This window comes from Ascaphus truei, chromosome 6, assembly GCF_040206685.1.
Source record: "Ascaphus truei isolate aAscTru1 chromosome 6, aAscTru1.hap1, whole genome shotgun sequence".
NCBI classification, from domain to species: domain Eukaryota; kingdom Metazoa; phylum Chordata; class Amphibia; order Anura; family Ascaphidae; genus Ascaphus; species Ascaphus truei.
The window spans coordinates 11,461,829-11,483,177 of NC_134488.1; the positions used below are offsets into that span (position 1 = coordinate 11,461,829).

At 48.0% G+C, this 21,349-nt stretch overlaps 1 protein-coding gene across 1 annotated transcript in view; it reads left to right on the top strand.

Moving 5' to 3' along the window:
• The window catches only part of LOC142496397 (protein CEPU-1-like), a 642,293-nt gene that overhangs the window by 458,074 nt on the left and 162,870 nt on the right, over positions 1 to 21,349 (top strand). Inside the window, exon 2 of the mRNA XM_075603099.1 lies at positions 1,831 to 1,915. Coding sequence (XP_075459214.1) covers positions 1,831 to 1,915 — 85 coding nt within the window. The remainder of the gene's footprint in view (positions 1 to 1,830; positions 1,916 to 21,349) is intronic.

Genomic DNA, 21,349 nt, shown 5'->3' on the forward strand with positions numbered 1-21,349 from the left:
CACACTGGTGCCGCTGTAGCACTGGATAGCACACACTGGTGCCGCTGTAGCACTGGATAGCACACACTGGTGCTGCTGTAGCACTGGATAGCACACACTGGTGCTGCTGTAGCACTGGATGGCACACGCTGGTGCTGCTGTAGCACTGGATAGCACACACTGGTGCTGCTGTAGCACTGGATAGCACACACTGGTGCTGCTGCAGCACTGGATAGCACACACTGGTGCTGCTGTAGCACTGGATAGCACACACTGGTGCTGCTGCAGCACTGGATAGCACACACTGGTGCTGCTGTAGCACTGGATAGCACACACTGGTGCTGCTGTAGCACTGGATAGCACACACTGGTGCCGCTGCAGCACTGGATGGCACACACTGGTGCCGCTGTAGCACTGGATGGCACACACTGGTGCCGCTGTAGCACTGGATAGCACACACTGGTGCTGCTGTAGCACTGGATAGCACACACTGGTGCTGCTGCAGCACTGGATGGCACACACTGGTGCCGCTGTAGCACTGGATAGCACACACTGGTGCCGCTGTAGCACTGGATGGCACACACTGGTGCTGCTGTAGCACTGGATGGCACACACTGGTGCTGCTGTAGCACTGGATAGCACACACTGGTGCTGCTGTAGCACTGGATAGCACACACTGGTGCTGCTGTAGCACTGGATAGCACACACTGGTGCTGCTGCAGCACTGGATGGCACACACTGGTGCCGCTGTAGCACTGGATAGCACACACTGGTGCCGCTGTAGCACTGGATGGCACACACTGGTGCTGCTGTAGCACTGGATAGCACACACTGGTGCTGCTGTAGCACTGGATGGCACACACTGGTGCTGCTGTAGCACTGGATAGCACACACTGGTGCTGCTGTAGCACTGGATAGCACACACTGGTGCTGCTGCAGCACTGGATAGCACACACTGGTGCTGCTGCAGCACTGGATAGTACACACTGGTGCTCCTGTAGCACTGGATAGTACACACTGGTGCTGCTGTAGCACTGGATAGTACACACTGGTGCTGTAGCACTGGATAGTACACACTGGTGCTCCTGTAGCACTGGATAGTACACACTGGTGCTGCTGTAGCACTGGATAGCACACACTGGTGCCGCTGTAGCACTGGATAGCACACACTGGTGCTGCTGCAGCACTGGATAGCACACACTGGTGCTGCTGTAGCACTGGATAGCACACACTGGTGCTGCTGCAGCACTGGATAGCACACACTGGTGCTGCTGCAGCACTGGATAGCACACACTGGTGCACACAGGTTGTGGTACAGTATAGTGGTCCTAGCGGCGGATGTGTGATTACTGGAGAGGGTTAAGCGGAGCTGCCACAGTGTGAAACGTGCTGATGTCCAGATGTCAACAGAGCCCAGGGAAGGAAGCGAGAGGAGATCCACTAAGCAGGGAGAATATATAGAGCGAGGGAGGGAGGGTAGTGAGGGAGAGAGGAGGGTCAGGGGGAGGGAGGGAGGCAAGAAGAGACAGCGGAGAGACACAGAGACAGAGAGAGGATCTCCGAGTGCGGATCCCGGGGAGCTCCGGTGTGTCCGGTCCGTATCAGATCTGTTTGGATCTCTCGGGATCGGGTCTCTGGGGTCGGATCTCGGGACCGGGTCTGTCCGGTGCAGGCTTCTTTGCCCCCCCGGTTCCCGGCTCAGATCGGTGCCTGTCCCGGGGACATGTAGCAGAGCCCCGGGGGGAAGTGACTGCTGGGAGCTGTGACTGTGTGTTGGGGGCAGGATGGGGATCGCCCCCTGGAGGTGGCTGCTCGCCCTGTGTCTCAGGCTCCTCTTCCTTGTGCCCGCAGGAGTGCCGGTGCGCAGCGGGGATGCCGGCTTCCCCAAAGCCATGGACAACGTGACGGTTCGACAGGGGGACAGCGCCACCCTCAGGTAAGATGGGCTCTTTCGTGGGGTGACCTATATAGGGGTCTGTGTGTGTTGGGGGGAGGTGAGTTATATAGGGGTTTGTGTGTGTGTTGGGTCGGTTATATAGGGGGTCTGTATTATGTTGGGGGTCACGTATATAGGAATCTGTGGCATGCTGGGGTCACGTATACAGGGGTCTGCGGGTGCTGGGGGTAAGATATGTCTGGGTCTGTGTCATTGGGGTCTCTCACAGTATATGTTGTCTATGAGTGCTGGTGAGGATAGACTTATGTATGAGCTGGGGAGGGGAGTTTCTTAAATGTAGGGTATCTAAACTGTGCAGGGTGGAGTCTTTCTTATCTTGAGTTGTATCTGTGTGATTGGTGGGTCTTGGCAGAGATTGGGTCAGTGTATGTACTGAGTGGGAAATCATGGGGTGTTCAGACACCGTTACATTGATTCTGTGTACAGTACCCCTCAAGTCAACAGACCCTCATTCTTATAACACACCCAATCTAGCACACATCAGATGACCACGAAATATCAAAACTGTAACGTTATCATACCCTTTATAAACAGATAGGTCATCAGCAATGTGCTCCAGATCCCTCCAGCAGAGGAGGAGTTAAAATCACGATTACCTTATTACACACATTAATTACCCCCATACGCTTCAATGAGATCACCCTCTCATAACTAGATCAATAAAGGTAATCAGCGACAGCTATAGATCTGTGCCTCTTCTGTGGGGCTGCATGTGGTGGGGAGATGACTTTCTATTGGGGTAAATTACAATTCGGGACTAACCTTTTCCACACACTGTTATTTATTGTATGCACTCCTTGTGCTATCTACACATGGATGTAATACTGCATGCAAAGCCGGCATTACATACATATAACTACATATATATGTACTGCTTGCCTTGTATACAAATAAATACAATGTTGCATACACTGCTTACATTATATGTTCATAAATACAATGCTGCATGCACTACCTACACATGCACAGTTCAATGTTGATACATTTTGAGCACTATAAGCACTTAACTTCAGTGCTGCCCGTGCTACAAATACACAGCAATGCAACACTGCTTGTGCTGCATACAATACCTACTCTTTAAACTCATACATTCAGCTCTGCACACTATGCCTCTGCAATCACATACACCTCCAGCTCTACACACACACCTATTATGTTGCATACACCAGCGATATTTTATACAAATGAATATAGTGATGTGAACATTCTCATTAAAATGCTTTCATAAATGTAAGACATTGTGTAGCATTAGTAGCTATGAATACAACTTGGCGTATTGCTGTTGCTCCACACACATGTACGTGAAAGGTAACCCACCATTATGAAACACTCACTAAATTAGCTTTATGAACATTGCACTATAAATAAACACCGCAATATGAAAATACATTAATGCACTGCTGTGTAGACTTAACACTTAAACCAGGATTCTATTGCTTTGGGGTTAGTTGCTTCATGGTCTACAGTGCATACAGTGCATACAGTACATACAGTACATACAGTACATACAGTACATACAGTCCATTCGTATTGATGGTGGCAGTTTTCAGCATTAAGCACATACAGTATATGTACACTGCTTGCAGTGATTAGGTCCAAGAAGGGACAAGGTGCATAGATGGCATGTCTTATTCACTGTGAATAATGAGTCTGGGCATCAGCAGGGGGAGGATCACAAGTCAGGTGCTCGGCAGGTGTTTTAATATTATTAATAAAGTGTCAGCATTATAGAAAGATTTGAGGGCACATGGCTCTAAATTTTGTGGATGATACAGTTCTGTTGTGTTCAATGTCTCTCTCAAAATAAAGGCTCTAGTTATTGAGGAAAAAAGGGATTAAAGCAGAACGGAATTAATCTCCCCTTCTGACATTAAGGCCTAAACTGACCCCATGTGTCTTTGGAACAATTATTTTTAGGGTGATATCTATGTTCTTGTAAACTAATCTGCACACTAATCTGCACACTGATCTGCACTGTTAAGGACTCACTCACACCCATACACTCTTTTGTGCATCTGTATTCTAATGCACTCTACTTCACTGACTCACATTTATACAGTAACGTTTACATTCACTTGCACACCATAGTACCTAAATTTTCACTTATTCTGTACACCCGCACACTCTCTCATTCATGTATACCTCTCTCTTGCTCGCTTAAGCTGACTTATTTGCTGTCTCTGCCCTTCCTGCACTTTCTTGTGTCCTTCAAGAAGCCCAAGTGCCTTTCTACTCTCACTTGTGGTATCTACTCTCACTCCTTGTACACCTTTTATATTCACTTGTGCACCCATTCAACTCATACCACTATATTGGTTGCGCACTTTTATACTTCCCGGTGCTTTCACCAATGCACACACAAGTACACTCATACATTTTTTTTAACGCCCTCATCATTTTATAGTTGTATTTACTTGTGCACACTAATACTTTTACTCTAGTGCACTTATAAGCTTATTCTCATAGACTTATACATGTACGCACGGATTTATACACTTACTGTTGCACACTTATGCCTTTATTCTCACAAATTCATATGCTGTTTTTTGTACATCACCATACTCACTCATACACTCACTCACATCCTCATAAGCACTGTCTCATCCTTATAAGCTCACTTACACACCTACGCGTTCTCTCGCTCTCCAACTACTCACTAACATACACACGCTCACTCACATCTGCATATGCACTTGCATGCTCCATCAGTCATTCATACACTCACGCATTTACACTGTATATTTTTGTATATAACTAATCATTTTTGCTTAACATTTCTGCATAGTATAGTATTGTTAGTGCCTCACTGTGTACTTATTATACATTGAAATATGTTGATGCACATTCACTCTGGGTCACTGGGCCAACGACGAACCCTGATGCCTTTGTACATGCTATAGCCCAGGGGTGGCCAACTCCGTTTCTCAATGGCCACCAAAAGGTCAGGTTTTCAGGATAAGTCCTGCTTCAGCACAGGCGGCTCAATCAGTGGTTCAGTCTTTGAGCCACTGATTGAGCCACCTGTGCTGAAGCAGGACTATCCTGAAAACCTGACCTGTTGGTGGTCCCTGAGAACTGGCGTTTGCCACCCCTGTTATAGTCCTTTTTTAACATATGCTAACAGGAATAGTGACCAGCTACAATATCTTCCCTGGGTAGTGCTGCTCTCTTCCTTGATTTATTTTTGTTCTTCTAACCTTCCCTGTCTATACAATCCTCAGAAAGTAAGTACTTGGAATTGCAGGGCATTCGTTTTGATGAGCTTCAGCAGCACTACCTATTTAAGAGTAACCTTGCTGTTTTGTTAAAAACGGTCAACCTCATAGGTTATGTAACTTGACAGAAACCCAACTCCTGGGTTCCTGATGCCCTAGAAGTGAAATTTTAGAATCTGTATAAACAGTATTAAAAAAATGTCGCTGTCTATTTGTTGTAGCTGTTATCTGAATAAAATACACACACACACACACACACACACACACACACACACACACACACACACACACACACACACACACACACACACACACACACTCTCTGTTCGTGTGTATTAGTGAAACGTCTACCCCACACCCTGGCTGATCCTAGCTGCGTTTGTCCTCTAAAGGGACATCCTCATCACAGAATCCCCTGTGTATCTCCAAGGGCCTGCTATGCTTCAGCTGTCACCCGCAACTTCAACACAGAGCACCTCAACCACTGTCCTAGTGTATTATATAATACAGTAAAGGGAGCTCTAGTCGGTCACCCAGCAGACATATTTAGACACCCGAGGCAACTGTGATTTGTCATACCTGTGGCACACAGTGTAAGAATGTACGGTGGAGGCTGTGTGATCTATTCTATCATGTGATCTAAATGAACAGTGTGTCACACGTTGTACAGGTCATGTTGGTACCTAGAATAGTTTTGTAGCCCGTATATGAGACACATCGGGATATTTATATATATATGAGACACATCGGGATATTTATATATATATGAGACACATCGGGATATTTATATATATATGAGACACATCGGGATATTTATATATATATGAGACACATCGGGATATTTATATATATATGAGACACATCGGGATATTTATATATATATGAGACACATCGGGATATTTATATATATATGAGACACATCGGGATATTTATATATATATGAGACACATCGGGATATTTATATATATATGAGACACATCGGGATATTTAGATGGGTAGTCCCTCCTGGTTTCATAGCATTTTTGAATGTTTGTAAGAATGGAAATAGCCAGCACTGCAGACCTGCCCGAGACAGGCGGTATTTTGTATTGGCTGACATTGGGAGCGCTTTCTTTTCCTTTAGCGCCACAATGTTATAAAAGCCGCTGCCCCACCCTGTTTCATTATTCCTATTGACCTCTAACAGTGACAGAGTGGGTTACAGGCTGAGTAAGCAATTGATTGATGACACTCCCCCATTCAGAGGCCCCAAAGGAAATAACATGCTTTTTAATTCCCCAGGAACCATATCAGCCAAATATTTGCTTTAAGTCTGAATATGTTATTTAAAAAAAAAAAAAAAAAAAATCTTATTTCCCGCTAAGTATACAACAGACGACAGAGAAGTCCAATGTTACATCCAACATGACAAAAATACACAGTACAATACTTATATATTCTCTTGAAAAATGGTCATTTAGTTAAACCTTTGGCCAAAACGTTGTAAGCTTGCGAGCCACGTCAAGGCAGACACCTGTTCACAAGTCCTAACACTACCAGATAAAATACTAATATACCTCTATTAGGATTACAATTCTCATTTACCTCTATTAGGAGGGGGAAAGACCACATTGGAACTATATCTAGGGAGAAGAAGCGGCTCAGTGAGTAAAGACACTGACTGGCACTGAGATTGCTGCAGTGGAGCCTAGTTCAATTCCTGGTGTCAGCTCCTTGTGACCTTGGGCAAGTCACTTTATCTCCCTGTGCCTCAGGCACCAAAAACATAGATTGTAAGCTCTATGGGGCGGGGACCTGTGCCTGCAAAATGTCTCTGTAAAGCGCTGCGTACAATTAGCAGCGCTATACAAGAACATAATATTATTTTTATTATAGAATGAAAGGACCCACTAACAAGGATTGTACCTATTCAAGTATGACAATTTTTTAATCCCTTTGATGACTGGAGTTGCCGCAGGTCTTTCTGGGTCGTATCCATGAGATCACTTAAGGTAGCACTTGTATGCGGCCAGGCACCCAGTGACCTGAACAGACACAAAGCCACCCCCCACTTCCAATCGCCGTTATGTGATCTCCACCCTAAAAAATGAACTAAATTCATAAGATGCTTCATGAATGTCACTAGGGCACCAAAGAGTTAATGTCCGATTTAAAAGCAGGTTTGCTTTTTGTTACCAAATGTTTATCTTATTGCTCAGATGGTGGAAATATAATTTTGCTAAGTATGTATAGAAGAAGTAAATCCTGACTTCATTGCAGGACTGAACAGTGGTTTGGGGTTCATTTTATATTGCTAAATATACACAAGTTTGAAGAAACTTGTATTTTTAACATCATGTCTTCATCACCTCTATCCCTTTACAATCCCACCTTCACTTCCTCCATATAAACCATTGCACATAACTGCTTAGGTTTGCCACTGTCAGACTGTCACAGGAGACCAGGTTATTTACACCTTTTTACCGGGATCATACATTGAGCAAAATAAGGTAATGAAATAAATTGTAATTTATTTGCATAAATTCGCTTACACACAATGATACACAACGTACAGACAAAAAGACACACTTACTTTGGGACTGAGGTTGAAAACTAGACTTTCCTAGGTGCAGGGAGCTCTATGGGAGAGTTTTAACCTGCCCGGGACTTAGCCTGGAATCTCCGGGAACCCAAATCGGCATAAAGTTCCACACGCCACCGGTACGTTCTCCTCTGAAAACTTGGCCCCTCCTGACCGTGACTTACTCCAAATTTCTTGGAACTCAAATCATCATAAAATCCCAGCCACGTCCTCTACGATCGTTTCTGAGAACTTGGGCACAAAAGTCGGGACCTAAAATTCAGCGGGCAGGCTTTTCAGGCTGGAAATCGAAGCTGGTTGCTCAGCTATTCACACAGAAGCAACTATGAAAAGCCCGCCCGCGCTCTTACTAACGGAGAACTACAATCTGATTGGCTCACAGATTCTTATAGTATTCTGAGTTTCATTCACAAAACTCAGCAGGCAAGCAACGTGCGGGAAAATTCCCAAGCAACCAATCCGAGCCAAGCCGGCTAGAAAAGCCGGGTCAGCAGGAAATGGGAAATAGCCAAGGGAAATGCGCAAGCTTGCCACCTTTCTCCCTGACTATCTCAATGCCCCCCGCTGGGACAGGCTCCACCAGGTCTGGCAGAACAAGTGGTATCCCGGATGACTGCCATTGATCTCTGGTCCTGGTACTCCGCCTTTCCCCGCTGACCAAATGCTGTTCACACCTCTGGCATCCTCTGACTGCTTTAAACTCCGATGTCCAGCAGACTTACAGCCGCCAATGGGTTAGCTCGGGCAGCCTGTTTGGCATTGATTCCGAATGTAAAAACACATTTCATTTAATAAAGTATATTTTCATTTTACTTCTGAGTCTTGGGGAACAAGGGACAGAACAGGATAAATGTTTTAGTTTACTTCTATCTGCCTTATTCCCCACACACTTTCTCTTAGACTCAGTCTGGACTCTGAGTGCCCCCTCAACCTTATATACGGTTGGGGCACCCACAAACCATATACTGGTTGTGGGTCACGTGGACACTAGCTGGGGTACCCCCTTTTACCTAGGGATTCTCTCAGCTACAGGAATAGATGTTTTATCCATTTGCCCCATTCTCCTTTCTGGGCTGTGCTGAAGCTGGGTACAATAGTGGTGAGTTTCACTTGCATTTTCAAGGGGAGATATTGCCGGGACAATGTGCCTACATGTATCCAAGAATCAGGTATGATTCCCGGGTACATTTATAGGGGAACCGACAACTCCGGACCCCAACCTCCTAGGCACATTTTGTCAATGGTTCCTCCGCAAACCTCGCCCCCCCTTTAAACTCATACCCTGCTTGCTTGCATGCCCAGAAAGGGAAAAACACCAAAACGACTTTTTATTACATGCAGTACCATTTCAATGTATATTGTTACTGGGCCGAAGAGCTAATTCTCTTGGACCCTTATACACGGATCAGGGGTAACCAAAACGGGCTTAAACTTTATTTGAGAGCCTGGTTACCCCCTACCGTCACACCTCCCCCCTCAACATGAAGGCACCAGGACAGTCACCATATCAGGTGGCTTGCTGAGCCTGGAAAACGTTGAGGGTCTTGGGGTAGGACAGAGTCTTTCTGGCTGGTACATTCTTCCAGCATGGGGGTAGTCCTTGCCTCCTACATAATCCACATCCATCAGGGTATTGCCCTGGTTTAGCAACACACTTGTACCCCGCTGCCACTTGAGGTATCCACCCCTGGGGTTGGGGACACTGACCGCTGGGGTCAAAAAAGGCTACAGGGGTTTGGGGCAGCTGACTGCAGCAATGCAGGGCTGTGAATCATGAACTGCCGATCCATCCTCTGGGGACCAGGCTGTCAGCGCCAATACCCTCTGGTCGGTCATCTTAGTCAGAGAGTCTGTCAGGACACTTTAGCGGGTCACTAACTCCCTATCGTACTGCTGGGTCTCCCTGTCTAACCTTTCCCTCCCCATCCAGACACTGTCCGCAGTCTGATGGAGGGGCTGTGGAACCCCGGGGTCTACCGGGTGATAAGTCCACTGGGTCCAGCTTGGCTCATCCATAGCAGGGACCCTCTATCTCCCTGACATCAATCGCTTCCACTCCCAGAAGGGAGCTGCAAGCTGGGGAACTATCTCCCCTTGCTCCACAGAGCCTTTCCTACTCTCCCAAGGAACCACTAACTGGTCCCTTGCTGCCTCTGCACTAGCTGGAGCTATGGGGCTGAGATGTAGACATAATGCATACCCAGGTCCACAAGCAGATCGGCATCTGCCCGCACCACCTCCCAGTATACCGCACTGAGCTCTGATAGTTCCCTGTCTGTCACATCATCTAAGCCAGGGGTCATCAAACTCTTAGTCCAAAAGAGCCAAATGTGAGTAGCACAACGATTTAGAATTTTCAAAGAGCCATAAACATATCATTATCATACACCCCCCCCCCTCACATCACATCAGGCTGGCCCCTTACATCAGGCTGCCCCCCATCATTATTCCCCCCATCACATCAGGCTGGCCCCCTCATCACATCAGGCTGGCCCCCCCATCATTATTCCCCCCATCACATCAGGCTGCCCCCCCATCATTATTCCCCCCATCACATCAGGCTGCCCCCCCATCATTATTCCCCCCATCACATCAGGTTGCCCCCCCCATCACATCAGGCTGCCCCCCACCCATCATTATTCCCACCATCACATCAGGCTGGCTGGCCCCCATCATCATCACCCCCCCTCCTATCAACTCATCTCCACTGGCCCCCGATCATCATCTTATTCCCCCCCCCCCAGGCCACAAATGCTGTCCTTACCTTATTAGGCAGGATGCAGACTTCTGTCTCTGCCAGGGTGTGTGGGCTCTGCTCCCGCTTTCCTCACCCGCTCTACTCTCCATTGGACCTGCCCGGCCACCGTCCAGTCTCCAAGCGCCATTGGCATGCTTGCGGTCGCCGCCGCCCACGTGCTTGCTTCCGCATCATGCGTCCCCTACGCGCTTGCTTCCGCATCATGCGCCTGCCGCCGCAAATCCTTAGGAGAGCCACACGGACGTGCCGCAAGAGCCGCAAGTGGCTCTCGAGCCGCGGTTTGACGACCCCTGGTCTAAGCTAACATCACAATGGGGAACATCACATACATGGGGATGCTGGTCGGGCATGGTCTGACTTACCTGCCTGATCCCTTCGAGGTCCTCCATGTGTGGGGGCTCCAAAGGTAGGGGAGTGATGATCTGTGGGGTGGTCTCCAAAAGCTGGGGATCAATAAATCACCTTGGTGGGCATCGGTGCCAACTGCACCTCTGCCAGGGCAACTGCCCAACTGTGGCTCTCTGTGACTGAGGTCACAAGACAATCCTCTCCATGGACCTTAACAGTCATCCCCGTCCATGGGTACTGGTCTCCGGGACAGACCCCATCAGGCTGCCCCAGGGTACCTTGTCGCAGGGTCCCCCATGTCGACTGCCTGTCGATTGCCGGGACCCTGGATGAAAAGACAAATCTTTGGGGACTGCTGACCGTATCTTTGCCTGGAGCTGCTTCACGGGTGGTGTCTGCTCTACCTTGGGATACAGCATCTCTCAGGACGTCCATCCTGTAGCTGGGGAGCGTTGCCCAGACTGGGGTTACTGGACTCCACAGGAACCGCTGGATCTGTTGGTCCCAAATGCAGGGGGGCGGTGATGTCCTCAGTGGGCAGGGGTACCAAAGGCTCCCCTGCCTGGGCAAGTGCCCTGCTTTCACTTCTGATGATGGCTGCTACTGGAGCAGCATCCTCTGCAAAAGAGCAGATGATGTGCCCTAGGTCATTACCAAGTAGCACCTCAGTGCCCAACCCAGGCAAAACACCTACATCCCTCATACCTTGACCGGCACTCCAGTCAAAACAAAAAAGAATCCGGCACCTAAAATAAGTCCACAATAGCTGATATAGCAATCTGACCAAATAAAACGTCCAGTCCTGTTGACCTGGGATCCTTCAGGTATATACTGAAGGATGCATCATCATATGTGGAAAGAAACACCAGAACCGATCATAGTGTGTAACTTAATGACTGTTGATATGACAATACATACACAAACAACAACAACAAATACGACAAAACTAACAGACAGACAAACCAACTTATACTAACATAAAACTAGACAACACCTACTGAAGAGCTAAAATAGACTAATTTAATAGAATTATAAAAATAACATAGTAACAAAGTGTCTCCTACACATGGAGTGATGACGTGGAATATTCTTCTCCAGTGGGGGAGAAATTAGAATCCTACTTACAGCAAGAAGGAATCAGAAGAGCGTAATGCATGTTCTTGTATAGCGCTGCTAGTTTTACGCAGCACTTTATTACAGAGATATTTTGCAGGCACAGGTCCCAGCCCCGTGCAGTTTACAATCAATGTTTTTGGTGCCTGAGGCACAGGGAGATAAAGTGACTTCACCAAGGTCACAAGGAGCCGACACCGGGAATTGAATCAGATTCCCCTGCCTCAAACTCAGTGCCAGTCAGTGTCTTTACTCACTGAGCCGCTCCTTCACCATAGCCATATGTCAATGCCACCCTCAATGCCGCCCGCTGGGACAGGCTCCACCAGATCAGGCAGAGCAAGTGGCATCCCGCAGGACGGCCATTGATCTCCGGACCTGGAACTCCACCTTTCCTCGCTGACCAAATGCTATTCTCACCTCTGGGCATCCTCTGACTGCTTTGAACTCCAATGTCCAGCAGGTCCACCGGTGCCTATGGGTTAGCTCGGGCAGCCTGTTTGGACATCGGTTACGAATGTAAAAACACATTACATTTAATAAAGTATATTTCTCTATACTTCTGAGTCTTGGGGAACAGGGAACAGAAAGGGAAAAATATTGTAGTTTTATTTCTATCTGCCTTATTCCCCACACACTATCTTTTAGACTCAGTCTGGACTCTCAGAGTCCCCTCTCAACCTTATATACGGTTGGGGCACCCACAAACCCTATACTGGTTGTGGGTCACCTGGGCACCAGCTAGGGTACCCCCCTTTACCTAGGGATTCCCTCAGCTACATGAATAGACGTTTTATCCCTGTGCCTCATTCTCCTTTCTGGTTTGTGCTGAAGCAGGGTACCTTAGCCTTTGCCTATAGTGCCGCCGACGGCGACACGATGGGTGACGTCACCTGTCGCCGTCGCCACCGGTGAAAGTTATGTTTCGCCTGTCGGCCGCATCGCGGGATTCCCGCAATTTGATTTGTTCAAGGGCCGTCACGTGACGCAACGGCCCTTGAAAAATCAAATTTTGCCGGTGGCGGGTTTTTGCGACGGCGACGTCGCTCTGTTACTTGTCGCCATCGCGTGCACTAAGCGCACGTGGCGGCGGCAATGCTTTTGTTTTTGGGCGAATTCACGTCGCTGTCGCCAGCACTATAAGCGCGGCCTTAGTGGGCAGTCGCGCTTGCGTTTTCAAGGGAAGATGTTGCCGGGACAATGTGCCTACATGTATCCGAGAACCAGGCAACTCCGGACCCCAACCTAGGCACAAGCTGTCAACGGTTCCTCCGCAACCCCCCTTGAAACTCAGACCCCAGCAATCCCTGCTCGCTGGCAGGCCCGGAAACTCATACCCCAGCAATCCCTGCTCGCTGGCACGCCCGGAAACTCATCCCCCAGCAATCCCTGCTCGCTGGCACGCCCGGAAACTCCTCCCCCAGCAATCCCTGCTCGCTGGCAGGCCCGGAAACTCATACCCTAGCAATCCCTGCTCGCTGGCACGCCCGGAAACTCATCCCCCAGCAATCCCTGCTCGCTGGCACGCCCGGAAACTCATCCCCCAGCAATCCCTGCTCGCTGGCACGCCCGGAAACTCAGACCCCAGCAATCCCTGCTCGCTGGCACGCCCGGAAACTCAGACCCTAGCAATCCCTGCTCGCTGGCACGCCCGGAAACTCATACCCTAGCAATCCCTGCTCGCTGGCACGCCCGGAAACTCATACCCTAGCAATCCCTGCTCGCTGGCACGCCCGGAAACTCAGACCCTAGCAATCCCTGCTCGCTGGCACGCCCGGAAACTCAGACCCCAGCGATCCCTGCTCGCTGGCACGCCCGGAAACTCATCCCCCAGCAATCCCTGCTCGCTGGCACGCCCGGAAACTCATCCCCCAGCAATCTCTGCTCGCTGGCACGCCCGGAAACTCACCCTAGCAATCCCTGCTCGCTGGCAGGCCCGGAAACTCAGACCCCAGCAATCCCTGCTCGCTGGCACGCCCGGAAACTCATACCCCAGCGATCCCTGCTCGCTGGCAGGCCCGGAAACTCAGACCCTAGCAATCCCTGCTCGCTGGCACGCCTGGAAACTCATCCCCCAGCAATCCCTGCTCGCTGGCACGCCCGGAAACACAGACCCTAGCAATCCCTGCTCGCTGGCACGCCCGGAAACTCATCCCCCAGCAATCCCTGCTCGCTGGCAGGCCTGGAAACACAGACCCTAGCAATCCCTGCTCGCTGGCACGCCCGGAAACTCATACCCTAGCAATCCCTGCTCGCTGGCACGCCCGGAAACTCACCCTAGCAATCCCTGCTCGCTGGCACGCCTGGAAACTCACCCTAGCAATCCCTGCTCGCTGGCACGCCCGGAAACTCATCCCCCAGCAATCCCTGCTCGCTGGCACGCCTGGAAACTCACCCTAGCAATCCCTGCTCGCTGGCACGCCCGGAAACTCATCCCCCAGCAATCCCTGCTCGCTGGCACGCCCGGAAACTCATACCCCAGCGATCCCTGCTCGCTGGCACGCCCGGAAACTCATACCCCAGCAATCCCTGCTCGCTGGCAGGCCCGGAAACTCAGACCCTAGCAATCCCTGCTCGCTGGCACGCCCGGAAACTCAGACCCCAGCAATCCCTGCTCGCTGGCACGCCCGGAAACTCAGACCCTAGCAATCCCTGCTCGCTGGCACGCCTGGAAACTCAGACCCTAGCAATCCCTGCTCGCTGGCAGGCCCGGAAACTCAGACCCTAGCAATCCCTGCTCGCTGGCAGGCCCGGAAACTCAGACCCTAGCAATCCCTGCTCGCTGGCAGGCCCGGAAACTCAGACCCTAGCAATCCCTGCTCGCTGGCACGCCCGGAAACTCAGACCCTAGCAATCCCTGCTCGCTGGCACGCCCGGAAACTCAGACCCTAGCAATCCCTGCTCGCTGGCACGCCCGGAAACTCATACCCCAGCAATCCCTGCTCGCTGGCACGCCCGGAAACTCAGACCCCAGCAATTCCTGCTCGCTGGCACGCCCGGAAACTCAGACCCTAGCTATCCCTGCTCGCTGGCACGCCCGGAAACTCAGACCCAAGCAATCCCTGCTCGCTGGCACGCCCGGAAACTCAGACCCCAGCAATCCCTGCTCGCTGGCAGGCCCGGAAACTCATACCCCAGCAATCCCTGCTCGCTGGCACGCCCGGAAACTCATACCCCAGCAATCCCTGCTCGCTGGCACGCCCGGAAACTCAGACCCAAGCAATCCCTGCTCGCTGGCACGCCCGGAAACTCAGACCCCAGCAATCCCTGCTCGCTGGCACGCCCGGAAACTCATACCCCAGCGATCCCTGCTCGCTGGCAGGCCCGGAAACTCATACCCCAGCGATCCCTGCTCGCTGGCACGCCCGGAAACTCATACCCCAGCGATCCCTGCTCGCTGGCAGGCCCGGAAACTCATACCCCAGCAATCCCTGCTCGCTGGCACGCCCGGAAACTCATACCCCAGCGATCCCTGCTCGCTGGCAGGCCCGGAAACTCATACCCCAGCGATCCCTGCTCGCTGGCACGCCCGGAAACTCATACCCCAGCGATCCCTGCTCGCTGGCACGCCCAGAAACTCATCCCCCAGCAATCCCTGCTCGCTGGCAGGCCCGGAAAGGGGAAAACACACAAATACTTTTATTGCATGCAATACATTGACATGGTACAATGTTACTGGCCCAAGAGCTAACTCTCCTGGACCCTTATACACAGATCAGGGGTAACCAAAACGGGCTTAACCTTTATTTGAGAGCCTGGTTACCCCCCCCCCCCCCCCCCCTACCGTCACACAGACAACCCCATACTTATTACCACTCAAAACACCTGGTTAAATGATGTGTTTTCTCTTATATTTCTTGAATCTAGTCTTCCAACACATAATTACCCTTCAATGTATGCACATTACATCTGATAAAGGGAACAGTTAAGCTCAGAAATGTTTGCTAATATAAAATTATGAATATTCAGGAAGGGTTTCACAAATAGTTGTTGATACATTTTTTGCATTATAGAATAGATTTAAGGATTTTTAACTGTTTTTCAGTTACCACAATACCTCCAAACGTTCTCTTCTAGTCTCAGACTCTCTTAGCCTTCTCTAGTGGTTTAACTAAATGTCCAGCTGTATGTTCACTTTATGCATATATTCAATATGCTGTGAAGCAGTTTCCCCGTGCTGGAGAAGGGATCAGTTTCATTTAAATTAATGGGACTTAAATCTTCCCCAGCACAGGTAAGCAGCTTCACATCATATTGAATTAGGTAACATAAATCTGCTATCTGTCACTAATAATTTGGTCTCCCTCCTCTGCCGTTTTCTGGTTGTCCTTGTGTCTTCCTTTGCTACATCAATGATGTTTCTCCACTTTTACTACCTCTAGTATCCGGATCCCTTCTCAAACTCTTCCTCTATATTTGTGTAAAGCTATGTCTCTTTTTCCTCTCTGTCTTTTTATATCTCATTATAGTGTCTACCTATATATGATCCAGCCATATACATGTCTGCTCTCACCCACACCTCTCTGCTACCTCTTCACCTGCTAATGGTGTTAACCTATCAACAGACTAACCTTAAAACTTGCCCCACAAATCAAGCATCCCAATAGCCTGCACACATAGCTATTGTCCCACACCCACAGTCACTCCTACCAACCATTGTCGCCAAGCACTGCCATCTACAGCACTTATTCCCTCACCTGCTGTCTCTGTAAGTCTCCCATCATACCACTTAGATTGTAAGCTCTTCTTGGCAGGAATTTTCTTTCCTATTGTCTGATTTTGCTGCGCTTATTGTATTATTATAATTTCCTGTTCTGTATTTTTTGTGAAGCGCTGAGTACACATTTGGCGCTATATAAATAAAGATGTACATACATGCATACATATATACCTGCCCTCTTTCTGTCTGTCAGTCCGACTCTGTCTGTGCTGTATCCTTTCTAAAGCCGGTGTCTGTTCTCTCTGCTATGTTTTCTTTCTCTTTGTTGTCCCCTGTGTTTTCAGAAGGTCCATCCCTGTGCCCCCTCTCTATTTTTAGTTTTGTCTTATTGGCAGTTTTCTGCTGTCTTTCTATTTCTATACCATCTTTGTCCATTCCTTGGGTCTCACTGACCCTGTGTTCCCCTGTGGACCATTCTGTCTGCTCCTTTAAAGTTCTCTGTAGAAGACACTTTGTGTTCTCCAACTGCATTATCCATTTACTTCTTTATTTTAACAGTACAATCCTCCTGGATGAGAATGCTCAACGCTATGTAGGGGTTCAGTCTCTTCCCCGCTTTCTGTTCTCTGTGTGACACCTTCTACTACTGTATCTCAACTCTGTTAAAAGTGCAGTCCAACATAGGACCACATTGAACGTATAACAGCGATAGGTTTGTATAAGTCTGTGGTAGTGAACCTTTTCAATAATGTGTGCCAAAAGATAAGCTTTCCTACAGTACATACGGTGTGGTTCTAGTGAGGTTGCTGCTCCTGCATTTATCCTGTGAAGCACAATACATATTTAAGCCAATATCTTCTGTGGTTTCAGCATCACTCCCCGCCACCCCCCTCCATTTCAGGAACACTCTGTCACCCCTCACACTTCAACTCTCTTGAGCTCTCTCTGTCTCCAGGAGAGAGAGGGCAGTGACAAAATCATACAGCTGGAGTACTGGCTCAGAGCCACCAAGGGCCAGACCTTGCACATGTGCAAACAGGTTCAGCATCACTAACTCAGGTGACTCTAGGATTTAAGGTTGTTTTACTGTCTGTAACAGGGACTTATCACTGTTTGAGAGAAACTGCCTCTAAATCCAGCAGTGTGCTGATTAATTGCACACAGGCAATCAACCAGACTCCAGCTGGCTGATTAGGACTCTTAGAAAAAGCCTAGACTACCAGTGGACGCTATGTCCCGGCCCTACCGGGTGGTTGCGAGGGATGTGTTGCACCGAGTGCACTACGATCCTGTAAGCCCCATGACGTAAGCAACATGGTGGAACCTTACATAAGATGATCAGCACCTTACTTTTTCGTGGTTTTATTGATTTTTTAATTGCTTTGGGTTAATGAGTTTGTTCTGGTAACACTATTCAGAGCCTGGGTGTGTATATATATGTGATGTGCCTGTGAGTCTTCCCCTACATCCCCCTGAGGAAGGTCCCGTTTTTGAGGACCGAAACTTTGGTTTTTGATGTAACTCCTCATCCACTAATACACTTTGTTGCAAAACTATTTTTGAGTGCTGCCTCTTGAATGCCTGACCTCGGAACAGTATCATATCTATATTATTAGCGCTATGTACATATATGGCGCTTTATAAATAAAGACATACAATGTATTACTACTGTGAAGCGCTATGTATATATGGCGCTATATAAATAAAGACATACAATATCTATGGGACATGCACCTACACTTTACTTGTGTCTACGGGTGTGCCAACTGTTCTATCTGACATATATATATATATATATATATATATATATATATATATATATATATATATATAGACACACACACACACACACACACACACGAGTCCAACAAGAAAGTCTCTTATCTGTTTCTGTTGTAGCTGTAGGGGAAGGCCTCTCTGTTCTCCTGGGTCAGCATCCTTGTGTGCTATGGCACTCTCTGTGTCCAGGTATAGAGGGCTTGTCCCCTTGTCTTGCTGTCAGCATACAGTCCTTTTTTGTGCATCAAGACATCATCTTTTCCTCAGGTCAGCCCGGTTGTGGGCAAAGGAAATCTCTGCAGTCCTTTTTCTCCTTATGTCAGCCCAAATGTGAGCTAAGGAATCTCTCTCCTGTTTCTCACATCAGGCTTTTTCTAAGAGTCCTAATCAGCCAGCTGGAGTCTGGTCGATTGCCTGTGTGCAATTAATCAGCACACTGCTGGATTTAGAGGCAGTTTCTCTCAAACAGTGATAAGTCCCTGTTACAGACAGTAAAACAACCTTAAATCCTAGAGTCACCTGAGTTAGTGATGCTGAACCTGTTTGCACATGTGCAAGGTCTGGCCCTTGGTGGCTCTGAGCCAGTACTCCAGCTGTATGATTTTGTCACTGCCCTCTCTCTCCTGTAGACAGAGAGAGCTCAAGAGAGTGGAAGTGTGAGGGGTGACAGAGTGTTCCTGAAATGGAGGGGGGTGGCGGGGAGTGATGCTGAAACCACAGAAGATATTGGCTTAAATATGTATTGTGCTTCACAGGATAAATGCAGGAGCAGCAACCTCACTAGAACCACACCGTATGTACTGTACGAAAGCTTATCTTTTGGCACACATTATTGAAAAGGTTCACTACCACAGACTTATACAAACCTATCGCTGTTATACGTTCAATGTGGTCCTACGTTGGACTGCACTTTTAACAGAGTTGAGATCCTCTCCCTGAGGAAGGTCCCGTTTTTGAGGACTGAAACTTTGGTTTTTGGTGTAACTCCTCATTCACTAATACACTTTGTTGCAAAACTATTTTTGAGTGCTGTCTCTTGAATGCCTGACCTCGGAACGTGTGTGTGTGTGTGTGTCCAGTTAGGAAGGACTGGAGTAAAGGTTTAGTCATTCTCCAAAGTGGAGTAGGCCTTTATTTTGTTTGTTTTTGTATGTTTTTCCTTGATAAAGCAACAGGCGCAATAAAGCCAAGATATAATTTCACCCTAATCGGTCTCCATTAAATGTACCTCTGCACACATCTCTAGCACTGTCCTTATGTTTAGCTTTTTTATCCTTTGTCATTTACTTATTTCTTAAGGATGTGCATAAATGGTATTATCATCGAGCTTCCCTTCCTTGATTTAGAATCTCTGTTGTAACTGAAATCAAGAGAAAGGTTTCAAGAAAGTATAACATAACTGACTACACTTGTTTTTATTCGTTCTTTACATATCAAAGATCTAGTTTAAGCTTATTTAACATACAGGAGGGCCCCGGGTATACGGCGGGTTCCGTTCCAGAGGCCCGTCGTATAGTGAAAATCGCCGGAAAGCGGATCCGGCGATTTTCAGTGCTGCGCATGCGCAAACCGGCATTTTCGCCGTTCTGCGCCCGCAAATTGCGGTCTGCGCATGCGCGCCGGGCGCACCCGCCCATTCTGCACATGCGCAATTTCAAATACAACATGGCGGCCCCCTTCTCGGTGCCGCCGTATCAGCGGATCGCCGAGAAGCGGGGCCCTGCAGTATTACTGCCAGAAGTTACTTAGTATATACCTTTATGTATGTCTGTGACTGTCGAGTGCATGCAACATAGAAACAAATAATAATAATAAAAAAATGATGCTTTGCAATCTAATTATACAAAACAGAGTGACAATGTGTCAGAATGACATAGCATAGAGTGACATAGTAATAGAGACTGAAGGGACCTATGGGCCTTCAAATCTATCATCTCAATCACACAGTGACACACTAATACAAAAAATGGAATGGACATCAGGCCCAAGAAGTCTGTCTGCTGTATTGCAAAGTTATATGATATATAGAAACTGGAATAAAACTTCCTCATTTAGTCTATCTATTCGACAGCCAAAGGGGAAGGCACACAAGGGGTAATTCTCTCATTTATTTTCGTTCCGATTAAACACTGACTCATGGAAACCACCATTCATGTCAATGGAAGTTTCAATGCATTAGTTCAAGGTCGGACCCAACGCACCTTAGAGAATAACCCCCCAGAAGAGCTGTGTGTAAGGATAAGGGAAGTGGGGGATGCTGTTAGAGGAGGGTTGGGCATTGGCCCGTATTTACTAAACTGTGCTTCCCACGAGACACCTTATAGCACTGATGAGTAAATATGACCCATTAGGGCCAAATTCAAATGAATGGAATGTATGATGCCTTTCAGCACCGCAGGGAGTCTATAGTGTAGCACTGCTTAGTAGATATGGCCCTTTCCAATCCATTCACTTGGATGTGCCAGAAGGTTTTTTTATGGAATAGAACCTCCTAGTAAATATGAGTCATACACCCTTTCACCACTGAATTTTATACTACAGTACTTTATTCAATGGAGTTAAACTTACATTACAGGAACTCCCCATCTGAAGAGCCATATTGACTCAAAGTGGAAATATCTATTATTTTGGACCAGAAGTCACAATGAATCATTTGCTAAAGCTGGAGTTTGATTCCCCTTCTTTGTTCTCTCCTTACTGTAGCCTCTTCTAATCTCACAATGTATTTCCTTTATTATCCTCTGTTTCTCTCTGTCTTATAAACCTTTCATGTTATGCTAATATGAAGGGATTTGCTTTTTTTTCCCCATGAAACAAAATTGACACACATTTGAATTCCGTGTTTATTAGTTCACGTTTATTAGTTTCCATACTCTTCTGGTATTGGCCTTTGCCAGCTACCTGTGGCTGGACTGCTACAAGAGGTGGAAATTAATAAGAAATGATGCTTCATTTCCAG